The sequence below is a fragment of the Barbus barbus genome, assembly GCF_936440315.1.
Source record: "Barbus barbus genome assembly, chromosome: 26".
Taxonomy (NCBI): domain Eukaryota; kingdom Metazoa; phylum Chordata; class Actinopteri; order Cypriniformes; family Cyprinidae; genus Barbus; species Barbus barbus.
Window position 1 is genome coordinate 19325983 of NC_136754.1, and position 16251 is coordinate 19342233.

Sequence of the window (16251 nt, forward strand, 5' to 3'; positions counted from 1 at the left end):
ACAATTAACCCATTCACTGGGATACAAAACAAGCATCATAATGGGCTGTAGTTTCTAAATCCTGAAAACAGCTTATATTTAGAGCACTCTGTTTATATCATGAGATGCAAACCTCAGAAATGTGGTTCCGAGTGCAGAATTTAGGCAATGAGGTGTGACATAACACACAAAACCAAATATAAAACCCTGATGCTAAAAAGCAGAGTATTTTTAAACCTCTGCTATTGTTTGTTTAAGGCAACTCTTTACAATATGGCTTAATTCTAGGAATGATACATTGATATATTGGCATCAAATCAATCATCCACGATGTTAACAAATTTTTACATCTGATATTGGATGTTAAAATTTACATTTAGCCTATTTTTCCAGTTAGACTACCATCTAATGCGAGTTAATCTTTTACAACATTATAATTTAATAACAATGTTATTGACTACATTTGTGCAAATTAATAATCCTACCTAAATATCCAGTTGTCATACTATACTTTATAATATTGATGCTTAAATTCAAAAATACTTTAATATTCAGTGTTTCCAAATTATTTAGACAAAATAGTTTAGATATTTAATTTTGGCCAAAACATGAAAATAATTATCATATAGCTATTGTACATCCCTATTTATTTATATAAGGTTAATGCATTATGACATAATGTGGAACAATCATTTATTACAGCATTTATCTGGGCCCATACAAACAAAGAAATTTCCATTATTAATGTGTTAATACTGATTATTACTTACAATTAATTGTTGAGAATGGGGGGGGGGGCATGATTCAGTTTACATCTTAATTGTAATTGTTTTGACATTTTAGATTACAGTTATAATGATAGTTTTAGTGTTTTGTATAGTTTGTTTCTAGTATATTAATTTGTACAACTTGAAAAGTTCTAAATTGACATTAATTCACTGTAAACTACATTAATAAATGCTGTAAAAAAGTACTGTTTGCTGTTAGTTCATGATACCTAATGTATATAACTTTTTGGTAAAGTGTTGTTTTTGCCATTACTAAAATTCTACATTCAGATCTGAAACTCGCATCGACAAAAAAGGTTAAAGGTCAGACTATTGAGAATGTGCAGTCCTGTAAATACCTTGGGACTTGATGCGAAACTGAACTTTGAAGCTAATTGCACAGCTGTGTGTAAAAAAGTTCACCAGTGCTTCCCACCCTTCCATATCGACCGAATTATCCTGCTTTTATTGAATCATTTTTGTCCTTTTGCTTTGGTCGCATGGTTTAGTCACATATCCTTAAAAGCGAGAAATTCCTTAAACTATATAGTTAAACAGTCTAGTCGATTGGTTGGTGAGTCAGAGGTGGAACCAGCATCCCTGTATACTGTACCAAACAGTTACAGCGAATAGCTACTTTTATTTTAAATGACGACTCCCACTCTTTGCACAATGAGCGTTTCCCCTCTGGACGGAGGTTTTTAGTCCCAGGGTGTAAAACAAAGAGGTATAAAAACAGCTTTGTTCCTACTGTTTTAACTGTTAAATAAGCTGTAGGATGGTGGAGTTTTGAGCACTTCTTGTTGTGTTGTATTATGTTCTTAAATGTGTTTTGAAATTATGTGTCAAGGATGGAGGTCACTGTCATTTTACTCCAAAACTATTTTACTTGCATCTATAATTGAAGTAATAGCAGACATGTTTCTGAATAAACCGCTCTCTTGTCATGTGCACACAGATTCGCCTCCTGGTTGAGATTCTGTGGCCTGTGTTTTTATTCATTGGACTTGTGTGGCTACGAAAAGCCAATCCTCTGTATCGCCAGCATGAATGTAAGAATACACATTATAGTATCGTTACTTTAGGTTGTACAATTTCACACTCTGAGCCAGCTTTGATAATGATATTCAGAAAAACAACACAGCTTGAAAGTTCATTAGCATCTGAGTGAGGTGCCTGAGGACTTACTCATCATATCTGTAAATGCAGGTCATTTTCCCAGCAAGGCTATGCCCTCAACTGGAATCCTGCCTTGGATTCAAGGGATTTTCTGCAATGCTAATAACCCATGCTTTCGCCATCAAACTCGAGGAGAGTCGCCTGGGGTCGTTTCCAACTACCACAACTCCATGTGAGTCAGACGCTCCCTCACGTCTCAAATCTGGAAGATTTTCCTATCTTGCAAATTTTGTGTTGTAGGCGTCCAGAGATATTCCTCTGACACAATTCAGTTTGGAGGAAAAATGACTTTTCCAGTGTAGAGGAGTTTTGCAGAATGTCAAAAAGCTTGATAGCAACAGTTGGGATTGTAAATTTAGGCTTATCCCATTAGATAGGTTTTTTTTTGAGTTCATACCATAAAATGTTGGGAGATGTTTGTTTTTAATGGACTAAGTTAGTTTGAATCCAAGTTTCAGTTTATTGACGTAGCTCATTTCTTTCTATCCTCTTTAGACTGGCACGGTTTTACCAAGATTCACAGGAGCTGCTGTTCAACGACACTGAGTTCCGTCAGCTCGGTCGTCTGTGGCATGAAGCCTCCATCTTGAGCAACTTCATGGAAACGCTGCGCACCAATCCTGCGCTGGTGGCAGGTATGTAGGGCAGGGGGGGCGTCTGCTGTCTGACCCATTAACCCGGCCCTCAGAGGAACTGATGGGACCTCTTTAATGGATCTGAGTGATGGATGGAGAGAGTGGGCATTTCCTCTCTTGTACTTCCACTCCCCTCATACTGTTTCCTTTTCCTGCTCCCTCTAATGGGCCTATGACTAGTCCAGGGCGAACCTAAATCTGTCTTAATATATGGAGAGGATTTTTAAGAAAATATCTAGTGATTGTGATTTTTTTTTTTATAAAAAGGACACATTCTCAAATCAGCATATTTTGTCTGTCCTGTCAAATATAGTTCTAGCCATGAGTTAACACTAAGAACGATAACTATAAAGATAACGAGAAAGATATAGTTTTAAAAATCATTCTCAATATTAAAGAATAGCAGAGTCCTGCTGTGACAAGCTCAAGAATTTAAAGCGGCAGATGAGCGTGCGCTTAGAATAATACACAGATGATATCGTTTGCTGGTGTGGACGCTAATATCGTTATCTTTATAGTTATCGTTCTTGGTGTGAGTGGGGCTTTAGCCATAAAATCCGAGGGAAATGTTTTCTCATGTCATACGGAATCTGCGTGACTTTCCTTCTGTGGAACATGAGGTGAAATTCACTTAAATATCCTGGCTGCTCTTTTTAATATAATTACACTAACGTTCAGATGTTTGGGGTCAGTAAGATTTATATTTTTATTATTCTTTTTGTATATTTTTGGAAGTCTCTTATATTCACCAAGGCTACATTTATTTGATCAAAAACAGTTAAAGAGTAATTTTGTCAAATATTATTACATTTTTTTAAATCTATATTTTAAAATGAAATGTATTCCTGTGCTTTTTTAAAGCAGCCACTTTTTTCAGTGTCACATGATCTGTCAGAAATCATTCTAACATGCTGATTTACTGCTCAAAAAGATTTTATTTTACCAATGTTGAAAACATTTGTGCTGCTTAATATTTTTGTGAAAACTGTAATACATTTTTCAGTATTCTTATAATGTTTAAAAGGACAAGGACCAAAACTACGATCAAAAACTTTTCCAGTTGTCATCGCATAATCATTCACACCTTTTTAATATCATAATTTCATATTTGTAAAATATGTCTTTTCATATTGTACAGTCCTGTATACCTCTGAACACCTTTAACTGGAGTTGGTTAGTTGAATCTAGCAGCACTTTCTCCACACACGACTCTCATGTCATGTCCTTTCAACACAGAGTCCTGTTGAGTGACAAAGCTTTCAGTGATCAAGTGATCCATTCAAGCACTTTGTCAGCACATTTTGTCCTCTAAATGAATATATGTCAAAGTCATTATACACGCTGGTCAGCACACTGCTGCAGTGTTAAGAGTGCTTCATTTAAGAAGGAATGGAATGCATTCTTCCATTGTGTCCATGTATCTAGGCCACAAAAAAAGGGAATATTTGTATTTGTTTACTTGCATCTCAAGTAAAGCTTTAAAGGATTTAGTTGGCATTTTTGATGATTTAAAATAAATCCATCAAAACAGTTTTCAACGTAAAAATCTAGTTTTGATGTTATTTTTTCCTTCATGTACTCATGTTGACAGTCTCACGGTATGCTGTTGTTTAATCATATATTTCCCTCCACGTCCTTTCCTTTCCTTTGTGCCATCAGGTAAAGGACTGAAGGTAGAGCACATTCTGAAGGACGACGAGGGTCTAACATCATTCCTGCTGCGGGACGCTGGGCTTTCAGAGGCTGTGGTGTATGATCTTACAAATGCTCAAGTGCGGGTGGAGCAAGTACGTTACTGCAAATTTTGCTTTTTAGGCTACTGCTTTTAAAAAAGCACATTAGCTTCCTTTTCTTGTGAGCCATTTATTTTCACAAATGCTTTAACAGCTTCCACTGCAAGCAGAATCCTGTCACACAGTCACATCCGCAAACTCTCCTATGGGGATTTACTAGATGTTTCCAGCAAAATCTAGTGGATTCATGTGGTGTTAACAGCCACTAAGAGTCCTTCCTGAGTTTGTATGGCAGTGTCTTCATGACGTGCGTCTTCTTTTGTTTCACGCTGGCCTCTCACACACAGACTGATTTATGGTGTAGCCCATTGTCTTAGCGATTCAAGCACTCTTAAGTAGGCTTCTTTGATCCTACACTTTCCTAAGTGCATCTCAATGTATTGTGAAACACACCATAAAGTATAGACATATGTGACCCTGGACCACAAAACCAGTCATTAGTAGCACAGGTATATTTGTAGCAATAGCCAACAATACATTGTATGGGTCAAAACTATTTTTCTTTTATGCCAAAAATCATTAGGCTATTAAGTAAAGATTATGTTCCATGGACATTTTTTGTAAATTTCCTACTGTAAATATATCAAAACTTAATTTTTGATTAGTAATATGCATTGCTAATTACTTAATTTGGACAACTTTAAAGGCGATTTTCTCAGTATTTTGATTTTTTTGCCCCCTCAGATTCTAGATATTCAAATAGTTGCATCTCCGCCAAATATTGTCCTATTCTAACAAACCAAACATCAATGGAAAGCATATTTATTTCTGAATGCCTTTATTTGAATGATTTCTTCAAGACAAATTTCGGACACTTTTTAATGAGTTAGACCAAATCTTAAGCCATCTGAAGATTTATTTTTTATTTCTGTAAGAACATGCTGAGACAGTTGTTTTTGATCTTGTAACTAGTGCAAGAAACAAAAGTGAGAATATAGCCTATTTTTTTCTTTTAGACAGCAACGAGATTAAGTAATAATCTCCATTAGTAATCGCATATGTCCTCTAGCTTGTCAGAAACATCTTAGCAATGTTTCACATTGGTTTCAAGAATTTTTCATCAAATTCTCCCAAATCATGGACATGCTGAACTATTTCTTCATTAACAATCATCTCCTGTGTTTCTAGTTTGCATATGGAGTCCCAGATCTGACTCTGAAAGAGATCGCCTGCAGTCAGGCTCTTCTGGAACGATTCCTCATCTTCCCCAGGCGCGGAGGGCTGTATGGGGTCCACAATGCCATGTGTGCCCTTTCCCAGCAAAGGCTGCAGAAGATCGAGGATGTGCTTTATGCCAACATAGACTTCATCAAGCTCTTACGACTGGTCAGTCCCGACGCTTTTCTTTACACTCACTGTTGTACACATTTATACTGATGTTTAATGGACTGAAATGTTATTCAGACCCAAAATATGACCAAGAGTAATATAACTTTGCAGGGTGACTTAAAATAACATGAATAATAGGCTATACACTACTGCTAAAAAGTTTGTGGTCAGTGTGACTTTTAAAAAAATAAAATAAATCTATTCCATCTAACTTATATTTAACAAAGACCTGCTAAATTGATCAAAATGTAACTATAAAGACATTTGTAATGTAATAAAAAAAATTGCATTACAAAAAGGCTGCTCTTTTGAACATTCTAATCATCAAAAAATCTTATTTTAAGGTAATTAGATTAAATTAAATTATCGCTGTTAACAAACCATTAAATATGACTTTTGCCTCAATAAAATCCTAATATGTTACTTATCAATAGTTAGGAAGTTGTTAAGTTTAGGTACTGGGTAGCTTTAGGGATGTCATGCAAAATATGTGCTTTATACATACTAATAAACAGCCAATATGTTAATAATAAGCATATATTAGGCAACTAGTTAACAGTGAGAATCGGTCCCTATACTGAAAAATTATAATGGTTTCCACAAAAATATTAAGCAACACAACTTTTGAACACAGAATCAGGATATTAAAATGTTTTCTGTAAAACAATTTTACAGTTGTAATAAACTTTTACAGTATTACTGCTTTTATTGTATTTTTGATCAAACTTTTGAATGATAGTGTATATTTTGACCGGATTTAAAAAAAATAATTTGACACTAAATTATATTATCATTATAATAACTTACATTTCTAAATATAATAGAGTAGTTAATAAATTGAATAGTTATTATATAAATTTGATAAATTTACAGTCTATTTTTAATAGATTTAAGAGATTTATCAGTTCAACTGTAAGCTAGTTGTGGGTCCAAAAACCAGCTCGTACATTTTTCTAAGATTCTGAAATGTCTTTAAATGGACACTGCAGAGGTCAGCACTCTCTGTTTTAAAACCAGTACATTTTGTTGCAGAGAACGTTTATTTAAAATATTCCGATTGGAAATATTTAGCTTAGATTCAACAGTAATTCAATTTGTTCTCCTCTGTAGTGTGCGGCATGTCACAAGATGTGTCACTTGCTTGGAATTATGTTCTAAACACATCATAAGTGTTTGCAGGTGGTGCACTAAACTAAGAATATGGAGCATGAGCCAGACCTACTTACCTGTTGTTAGATTTTAGAAGGCCTATGAATACCACTGCTGAAACAACACTACTTATCAGCTTTCTCTTTCTAAGTCTCTCTCTCTCTCTCTGTCTGTGAGGTTTACTCAGGGTTAGATTGAAGCAGATGGTAGCCTTAGCATGATGACACACTGCTTGGCCTCATTTACTAATGAGATTAAAGAAGACTCCCTCTGGTGATGAGGACGGCTGAGGAAGCAGTTTTCTGTTCTTTATGCAGTTTTGCTGTCTCTCGTGATGAAGTTTAAGTTTCGGGAATAAGTTGCTGCTCATCTTGCATTTCTCTAATTGTGTCTTAGACACCAAATAACTACAGTGATTAAACAGTCGCTAAATATTAGCTGTCATCTGCTTCAGAATTTCATATGCTTTAAAGTCAACATGGGACTCTGATCGCAACCTATTTTACTTCTGTATAGTTCAGACTGAAACAAAATAATCAATGGGAAAACATTTAGGGTGGGAGTTTATTCTTTGGGTGTTTGATTAGATGGTAAAAAGTGGACCTTATGTGCCACAATAAATCAAGAACATTACTCAGTTAGCTTTTTGGCTTTTGCTTAATATTACCAAATTGCCTGTATAGCCTGTAGTGGTGTTAATAGAAAGTCATTTCAGAGGAAGAGCAAGGTATTATATTCTGATGAAGGATTATGAAAATACCCCCCCCCCCCCCCCCCCCCCCAGTTAATCATTTGCAGTAAAAAGGAAAAATTACTTTAAAACTTTTTTATTTTTTTTCCAAAGCACAGATATTCAAAACACATTTTTAGGGCACATTTTTAGTTTAGAAATTGTGTTTAGCATCCATTTGCAAAATCAATTTGGATTGCTGCATTAAATTGATCAACATTAAATACATTTGTCACCAAAAATGTCTTATTAACTTTTTTATCATCGAAGATCCTAAACCAAAATCAGTTTCCACAAAAATATTAAACAGCACAACTGTTTTCAATATTGATAATAATAAGAAATGTTTCTTGAGCACCAAATGATCATATTATAATGATCACAGGGAAGAAATACCTTAAAATATATAAAAATTAAAAATCTAAATTATATAAAAATATACATTGAATAGGAATACATTATATTACATATAAAAATAATAATAATTCAAATAGAAAACAGTTATTTTTGCAATAATATAACTGCAATAACATTACTTTGATTTTCCTGTAATTTTGATTAAATAAATAAAGAAATGCAGCCTTGGTGAGTATACAAGACTACTTTCAAAAACAGTAGTGTATATGTGCTGTATTTAACTTTTAGCATTTAAATCATAATGTAAAGGTATTAAAACATGTTCAGAATTATGCACTCAAATGAATGAAATCAGTATTTGGCTACATTCCATTTGTTTGTGCACATTTGTGGTCATTAATACTCTTCACATAAGGTTAATATGAGCTCAAATGTCTCTCTTTCTGTCTGTGTTCAGTTGCCCATGGTGCTGGATAACCACACGACCGGGATAGACCTGCAGTTCTGGGGTCGAGTGCTTTCAGCGTTGTCCGACAAGCTTCAGGAGGTACGGCTGCTTGAGAAAGCTCAGTTCCTCTCCCCCTTTAAAGACCCCTATTTTAGCATCCAGGAAGCTCCTCACTTCCCTTCGGCTCTTCAGAAAGCTCCATGAGAGACGTTAGGAAAGTATGTGTTACGGATCAATTTTGTCTATCACATCAACCTCAGTTTCTTTATTAAATCACCATAACCTCATCTTGTGTGCTTTATGAGTACAGAAAGTGTTTATATGACCAGTTCATGCGTGTACATGTGTGTGTATCATTACCCCTGTTTCACAAATATGTCGAAAGCGCATTCCACTGAGGTCACATCCTGTAGGTGGAGTACATTTCTTTCCCTTTTGCTTGGGTTACAGAAAGCCTGGCCAACTAATGCTATCACCCATCACTAAATGTGTATGAATGGGAAGTAGGGAGGTAAAGTGTTAGTTTAGTGGAGGTTGAGCAATGACCCATTCCTCCTGAAAAGCCTCTATGGAAATCTTCGTCACTTATCTTGACCCTGTTTGACTTATTTTGGCTATCATGGTGTGCATTAGAGTTCATGACCCACGAAAGAGCGCTGGATCTCACGTTCACGCCGATAATCGGCTGGCCTCGTATTTTGAGAGAGCAGTGTTTGCTAGGCTTTGTGGTTCAGTCCGGAGTCAAACCTCTATGATTTTAGAAGATATTTTGAAGAATGTTGAATCTGGTTTTGTCAGTACAATGAAAGTCAATGGGGTTCAAAACATCACTGGACGTTGTATTGACAAAAAAAAAAAAAAAATGTATACACAGTTTACCAGTTGTTCATGCACATGGCTAAGTTCAAATGAGATTAATTGCAAACCTCAGGTTCTTACCTTATTTTACCTCCAGGATGCCAAATTCAGACTCAACTGTGCCTTAGGGTTTATTTAGGGATATCCTCTTCAAGGATGTGCATCTTTAGGTTGCCTACATGAAGATAAAACATGTAAACCTGGATAGAGAGGTTCAGACGTGGCTGGTCAAACAATATGGTGACATAAACACAACTCTTGCCTTAAAAGTGTGCAGGGCTGTTTTATTCTAAAATATTGTGGTATTATTCAAAACTGTTCAGTCATTCTAAAATATTAATTATAACGAATGAGTAGGTACACTACCATCGGTAAATTATTATTACAATTATTACAATTTTGTTACAGCTTTCAAATGTTATATATATATATATATATATATTTTTTTTTTTTTTTTTTTTTTTTTAATATTTATTCCTATGATGCAAAGCTGAATTTTCAGCAGCCATTACTCCAGTCTTCAGTGTCACATGATCCTTCAGAAATCAATATTATGAATTGGTGCTCAAGTCAAGAAACATTTTTTTTTTATTAACAGTTGTGTTGCTTATTATTTTCTGGAAACCATGATACATTTTAACAGTATATTTTAATGAATAGAAAGTTTAAAAGAATAGTATTTACTGTTAAGTAAATCGAAATATTTTTGTAACAACTTTATTGTCACTTTTGATCACTTTGATTAATCAAATTTCTGTGTGTCTGTCACAAAAGTGTCTGTCCTCCTTTATATTTAGCTTCATATTATGTCTTCTCACGTAAAAGTGCTGTTATCAGTCATAATGGCTTGCATAATTAAATAAACAGTAATAAATGCTGAGAGAACATCATGTTAACTGTCATGTTTAAAACCTTTATCTTTATCCTTTTTCTTTGAGTCACTAAAGGAGATGCTCAGAAGAATGTCCAAGTTGCTATTTCCCAAAAAATGAAAGTAGTTGCTAGCTCAAGGTCAAAAAGTTCTTTAAAGCATGCCCTGATGCATTTAAGGCCCATAAATAAACTAATCTGTACATATTGTAGCTGCTATGTATGAGTTTATTTTTAAAATCAGGCTGTAAAAGTTTACATTTACTAAAATGGCCTTCCTCTCAGCTTGTGGAGAGGCCCAGCTCCCAGGACTTGATCCGGGTCATGTACTCCATCTTCCAGTCCGGGGGTCCCTTGTCCTTCAGTCAGCTGATGTCCACTGTGTCGGATCTCTTCTGCGGATACCCAGAGGGTGAGATCACCCGGGTCTTCTCCTTTAATTGGTATGAGGACAACAACTACAAGGCTTTCCTTGGCATCAACAGCTCCAGAGGACACGACAGCTATACCTATGACAAGACAGCAAGTGAGAGCTATATTGATCTCTGTTCTGTTAATTGCACTTTTTTTCATTCTCACTTTAACTTTATTCTAATTTCTCTTTTTCACTTTTGTTTTCTTGCTCTGTTTCTCTTTCACTCTCTCTTTGGCCCACAGCTCCATTTTGTAATGCATTGATGCAGAACCTAGAGTCGAACCCTGTTACGAAAATCATATGGAATTCAGTGAAGCCTCTGGTGATGGGGAAGATCCTCTACACCCCAGACTCCCCGGCTGTCAGAAAGATATTAAAAAGTGTAAGATACAGATATCCACTTACTTATTCAGATATCCACGTACTCTCACACATACACTGTCTTGTAACCACAGACAATCAAATCTTACACTGAAGTTTGGTGTCGGTAAAATGTTTTAAAAGAAGTCTATCATGCTCACCATGCATTTATTTGATCAAAAACACAGTAAAAGCTGTAATATTGTGAAATATTATCACAGTCTGAAGTAGCAGTTTTCTATTTTAATATATTTTAAAATGTCATTAATTCTTGTGATGGCAAAACTGAATTTTCATCAGCCATTTCTCCAATTTTCATTGTCACGATTCAGAAATCATTCTTATATGCTGATTTTGTGCTCAAGAATTGTTTCTAATCAATATCAACTGTTGAAAACATTTGCACTATTAAATATTTTATCGAAACCATTTATCAGATTCTTTGAGAGTTCAAAAGAACAACATGTATATGAAATACAGATGAATACAATCGGATGTATTTTCTGTCACTTTTGATCAGTTTAACACAATCTTAATGAAATAAGTACTGAAGAAACTGATCCCACACATTTGAATGGTATACAGTGGGGACAAAAAGTCTGAGACCACCTTTGAAAATGCTTGTATTCTGCTTAATCAGTTTAACAATTTGTGTGAAAAGTTGAATTTACAAATGAATTGGAATGATCCCTCTTTTTCTTTAATGACAGCAGCACTCTAGCTGCATGAACTCCACAAATTTGTTCAAAACCTGAATATCATGTTCTCCAGCATTATTTGAGAATGATCCAAAGAGCATATTGTGTGCTTCTATTCATTGTGTGTGTCAAGGCTACACTTATATTTTTCCATCTGGATAGTTGTTTTTGTTTCAATGAGCTGGAACATTGCTGAGTCAGTTGTTTTGTCATTGTGCATCCCTGTAGACAGGTTAAGGTGCCCTGTACACATACAGTATGATTCTGACAATGCATATGAATTTGTGTGTGTATGTTTTCTCTAGGCCAACACTACTTTTGAGGAGCTAGAGAGGTTGCAGAAAATGGGGAAGGTCTGGGAAGAGGTGGGACCGCAGCTCTGGGAATTCTTTCAGAACAGCGTCCAAATGAACATGATACGGGTAATGTATCTGTTTCTTTTCATCTCATACACACATGCACACACACCTCCCTTTATCCTTTCACATGCCACATTATTCCGATAATCTCCTGAATATACAATCCACTGTGTAATCTCTCATGGGATTACATTGTTATATTTTATTATCTGTCATGAAATCTATCTATAAGTGATTTCATTCGTAGATATTGTCTTTGTATTTGTATACAGTTAAAATATTTGGGGTCTGCAATAATTTTTTGTAAGAAATTAAAGGCAGGGTAAGTGATTTCTGGAAGTTGATATTTGAAATCACCAAAACAAACACGCCCCTACCCCAAAATGGTCTCGCCCCTATTTTGATAGATCCGCCCCACATATACGTAGCCTATGCAACCCAGGCAACGATTAGTTCTATGAAATATAAGCCGCTTTTCCACCGAAATTACCCGGAACGATATGCCCTAGGAACTTTTTGTCCTCCAGATCTGTTGCTGTCTGCGTTTCCATCGCGGTCTAAACTACCGAGAAGATTAGGCAAATAGTCTGGAGACTTAACGTTAGGTCTGTGCGTGTTTCTCAATACCAAGTACGCAAATTTTGGACTTGCGTCCTCGGTAGTTTGGACTTCACGAGTTAGACTCTGGAGTGTGAACTCCTGCGGACGGAACGTAATTCTGCAAAGAGCAGAGTACTTGATAACGTCAGTCAGCTCACCTTGGTGCTGCAATCTCCCTCACTTTACAGACGGAATATATCAAACACCACTGCCTCTTTTCGTTTTCATTTAAACATATTAATTGCCGCATAAATGTAGTTCAGGGATGTACATACATTACAATGAAACAAAATATTATATCAAACATTGCCTGTTTTCATTTTCATTTTAACATAATAATAGAACAATAGAATAAAGACCAAAGATTACCTGTTAGATTTCCCAAAACGAATTATATCTTATGTTTAACCACTACAGAGACATCAGAGCCAGTGGCAAATGTTAGAAGGACTAGCTGAGGTTATGCTCCTCTCTTCGGGGCCCATCACAGGCCTTCCGCTCCTTGAGCTCTCTTCAGCGCTGGAAAGCTGATCCGATATTTACACGGGTCCTACTTCTTGCCTTATCGTTCCGTAGACGTTTTCCTCTTTTGTTTTTTATCTGCCATCTCTATCTTTCTGTCGCTGGGCTCGGCTGTTCACTGAACGCTCTCTCCTCCACATCATGAGTAGACACGCCCCTTACTGCTGATTGGCTACAAGTTTGTTTTGGTACTCGGCCCGACTCAGTTTTCTAAAACATTTTTGAAAAATCGCTTACCCTGCCTTTAAAGTAAGCAAGGATGCATTACGTTGATCAAAGGTTACAGTAAAAGGTTACAGTAAAAACATTTATAATGTTACATAAGATTTCTATTTGAAATTAATGAATTTTTTAAACTTTTTTTTTAATCAAAGAAAAAAAATTGTATTGTGGTTTCCCGAAAAACTAAGCAGCACAGCCGTTTTCACAACTGTGTCTCTCTCTTTCCAACCTACTGCAGGACACACTTAGAAACCCCACGGTGATGGACTTTTTGGACAGGCGTCTCAAAGAAACACAGTTCTCCACCAAAGACATCCTTAACTTCCTGCACAATGGCCCAGAGCAGGACAGATATATGAACATGACAAACTATGACTGGAGAAACGTCTTTAGGCTGGCTGATCAGGCTATTCGGATCTTCAACCAGTACAGTGAGGTAAGAGCAGTCGTCAATTCAATTTAGGTTTAGGGATAAGTTAGTTAGAAGTGACAAAAAAATGACATTTAGTAAATGTACTCTTTTAAACCACCTCATGTTTTCTTTAGAACCAAACCAGATGACATCTGAATGAAATGCAAACGTTGTATGCAAACATATCTTGTTTGAAACCAGTTTCAGTTTTCAGCTTACTAACACTTAATGGAAAGTGGAGTATGCATTGAAAACCAAAAGGAATGTTATTTAGCATATATTATTTTGGCACATAACTTTACAATGACTCTTTCTGCAGTTGTTGAAACACATTAAATGAGGGAAAGGTAGGGCTGTCACGATTATGAAATTTGGCAGACGATTAATTGTCTAAAAATAGTCAGTTTATTATTTAGCAGCAAAAACTATATCTTGAAAAAAAAAAAACTTTGGTGCACATTATGCAAGTTAAACAAATTTATTTACAATATAGGTAAATATTGGTATTATTAATGATCCATAGCTAGAGTAAAATTTAAAATCCTTTAACCTTGCCCCTAAAACATTCAGCTCTGTCCAGATTCGGGGCTCCAGCCCTTTCCGTGAGGTCTAGCGATGCCCCCGTGTAGAGCATCTCCCTGCAAACCAGCCTATCTGTTCCTCATTTGACAGAATGAGACTCTTTAGCTCTGAGCACCACAGCTCTCATTCTGCAGAGTGGAGATTGCTCTCAGCACATCACCACAAGAAAGACCACTTAGCACGGCTATATAGAGCCCACCATGGCCAGATGGGTGAAAGGGAAAAGAACAAGCAAGCTGTCAACAGCATGCAGGCCTCTCTATTGTGCGGCTTTGATTAAGTGGGGAGTGGGTGGGAGAGCCACCCTGTGCCAGCACCGTGTTGTTTTTGTGGACGAGGGGCTTCATTGAAAAACAAGAGGGGCAAATTACTCAGCTTCACTCTGTTACCTCACCTCCCCAGCCATGACCGGCCCCTGTCCCGTAAGCTGGAAGCCTCTTCCCGCAAATTGATTAGAGTGGGACGGCAATGGTGGGAGAGGGCTATCATAGGGTGACCCAGCCTCCCTTTATCTACATTCAAACGGCGAGCCTTCATGCTTTACAAACAAACCTTACCCATTTAACCTATTAGCTATAGCTGTCACTCTTCAGCCCTGCTCAAATGCTACCTTGACAAGATACAGGATCGTTGGTTACTGAAAAAATATAATTGTATTCTCTCAATTTTGGTATATTTGTGGTTTCTCAGTCCATGAGCTCAAGCTGAGTGCCTCTGAATGTGAATGTTGTGTTTTTCAATTGAAATGTGTTGAGAACATGTGAGTCCTGCAGGGGTCCCATTGAATCTTTCCATTCAGTTGTTTGTTCGGGACCTATGGTGGCATTGTACATTACTGTGAATGACTCCATTGGATATGGTGTGCATGAAGTAGGAGGCCTCTCTCCTCTAGTGCGGTGGCATGTGATGTGAGAGCGAGCCGTTCACTCAGCTATTGTACAGCAGTCCTTCAGTGAAGACCCAACACAGACTCTGTGATTTTCCCATGTCATTGGAGCGCTTTGAGAACAAGAGGCCTGCTACATGGAGAATTGCTTCGGCTCTTGAAAGCATGACATTCTTACATACCAATGTGCACATACACATTATTATACAACATTATTAGTTCTGGTTTTGAATCTGATTGGCTGCTGTTTGCACTCTCTAGGCCAGGGGTGTCAAACTCAATTCCTGGAGGGTCACAGCCCTGCAGAGTTTTGTTCCAACCCTGCTCCAACACACAAACCATGTAGTTTTCAAATTAGCCTGAAGGAATTGATTAGCTAGATCAGGTGTGTTTAATTAGGGTTGCATCTAAACTCTGCAGGGCTCCGGCCCTCCAGGAACTGAGTTTGACACCCCTGCTCTAGGCCAGAGGTCTTCAACCCTGCTCCTGGGGACCCACTCTCCTGGAAAGCTTATTTCCAACCGGCTTCAGCACACCTGCCTGCAGTTTTCAAGTAGTCTTGAGGAGCTTGATTGGCCGCTTCAGGTGTGTTTGACTAGGGTTGTAGCTAAACTCTTCAGGATAGTGGGTCCCCAGGAACAGGGTTGAAGACCTCTGCTCTAGGCCAACTGTCAGTCTGTGCATTAGTGGTTGGGATTTTACAGTAACTCTTTCTGCAGTTGCACTGTTACACTTGTAAACCAATTTGTTTAAAAAAAAAAAAAAACACACTGATTCATTCAGGAGCAAAATAATCATTCAATTTACATATTTGTCCAAAAACACAGATTCATTTAGCAGCAGAACAATCATTCACTCAAAAGATTATTTCAAAAATACTTATTCATTCAAGATCAAATCAATCATTTAATAACAAAATTGTTCAAAAACAAATTCTTTCTGGAGCAAAACAATCATTCCCTCAGCAGATTTGTTAAAAAAACGGATTCATTCAGGAGCTAAACAATCATTCCCTCAACAGATTTGTTAAAAAAACTGATTCATTCAGGAGCTAAACAATCATTCCCTCAACAGATTTGTTAAAAAAACTGATTCATTCAG

General features: G+C 36.7%; 1 protein-coding gene across 1 annotated transcript in view; it reads left to right on the forward strand.

Annotated features, from left to right (window-relative positions):
• The window catches only part of LOC306845907 (retinal-specific phospholipid-transporting ATPase ABCA4-like), a gene marked incomplete at its 5' end in the record, with an annotated part of 42454 nt that overhangs the window by 68 nt on the left and 26135 nt on the right, over positions 1-16251 (forward strand). The window contains 10 exons of the mRNA XM_079378921.1: positions 1705-1798; positions 1956-2097; positions 2421-2560; positions 4220-4347; positions 5482-5679; positions 8376-8465; positions 10380-10620; positions 10752-10891; positions 11873-11989; positions 13509-13706. Of these exons, the coding sequence (XP_079235047.1) occupies positions 1705-1798; positions 1956-2097; positions 2421-2560; positions 4220-4347; positions 5482-5679; positions 8376-8465; positions 10380-10620; positions 10752-10891; positions 11873-11989; positions 13509-13706 (1488 nt within the window). The remainder of the gene's footprint in view (positions 1-1704; positions 1799-1955; positions 2098-2420; positions 2561-4219; positions 4348-5481; positions 5680-8375; positions 8466-10379; positions 10621-10751; positions 10892-11872; positions 11990-13508; positions 13707-16251) is intronic.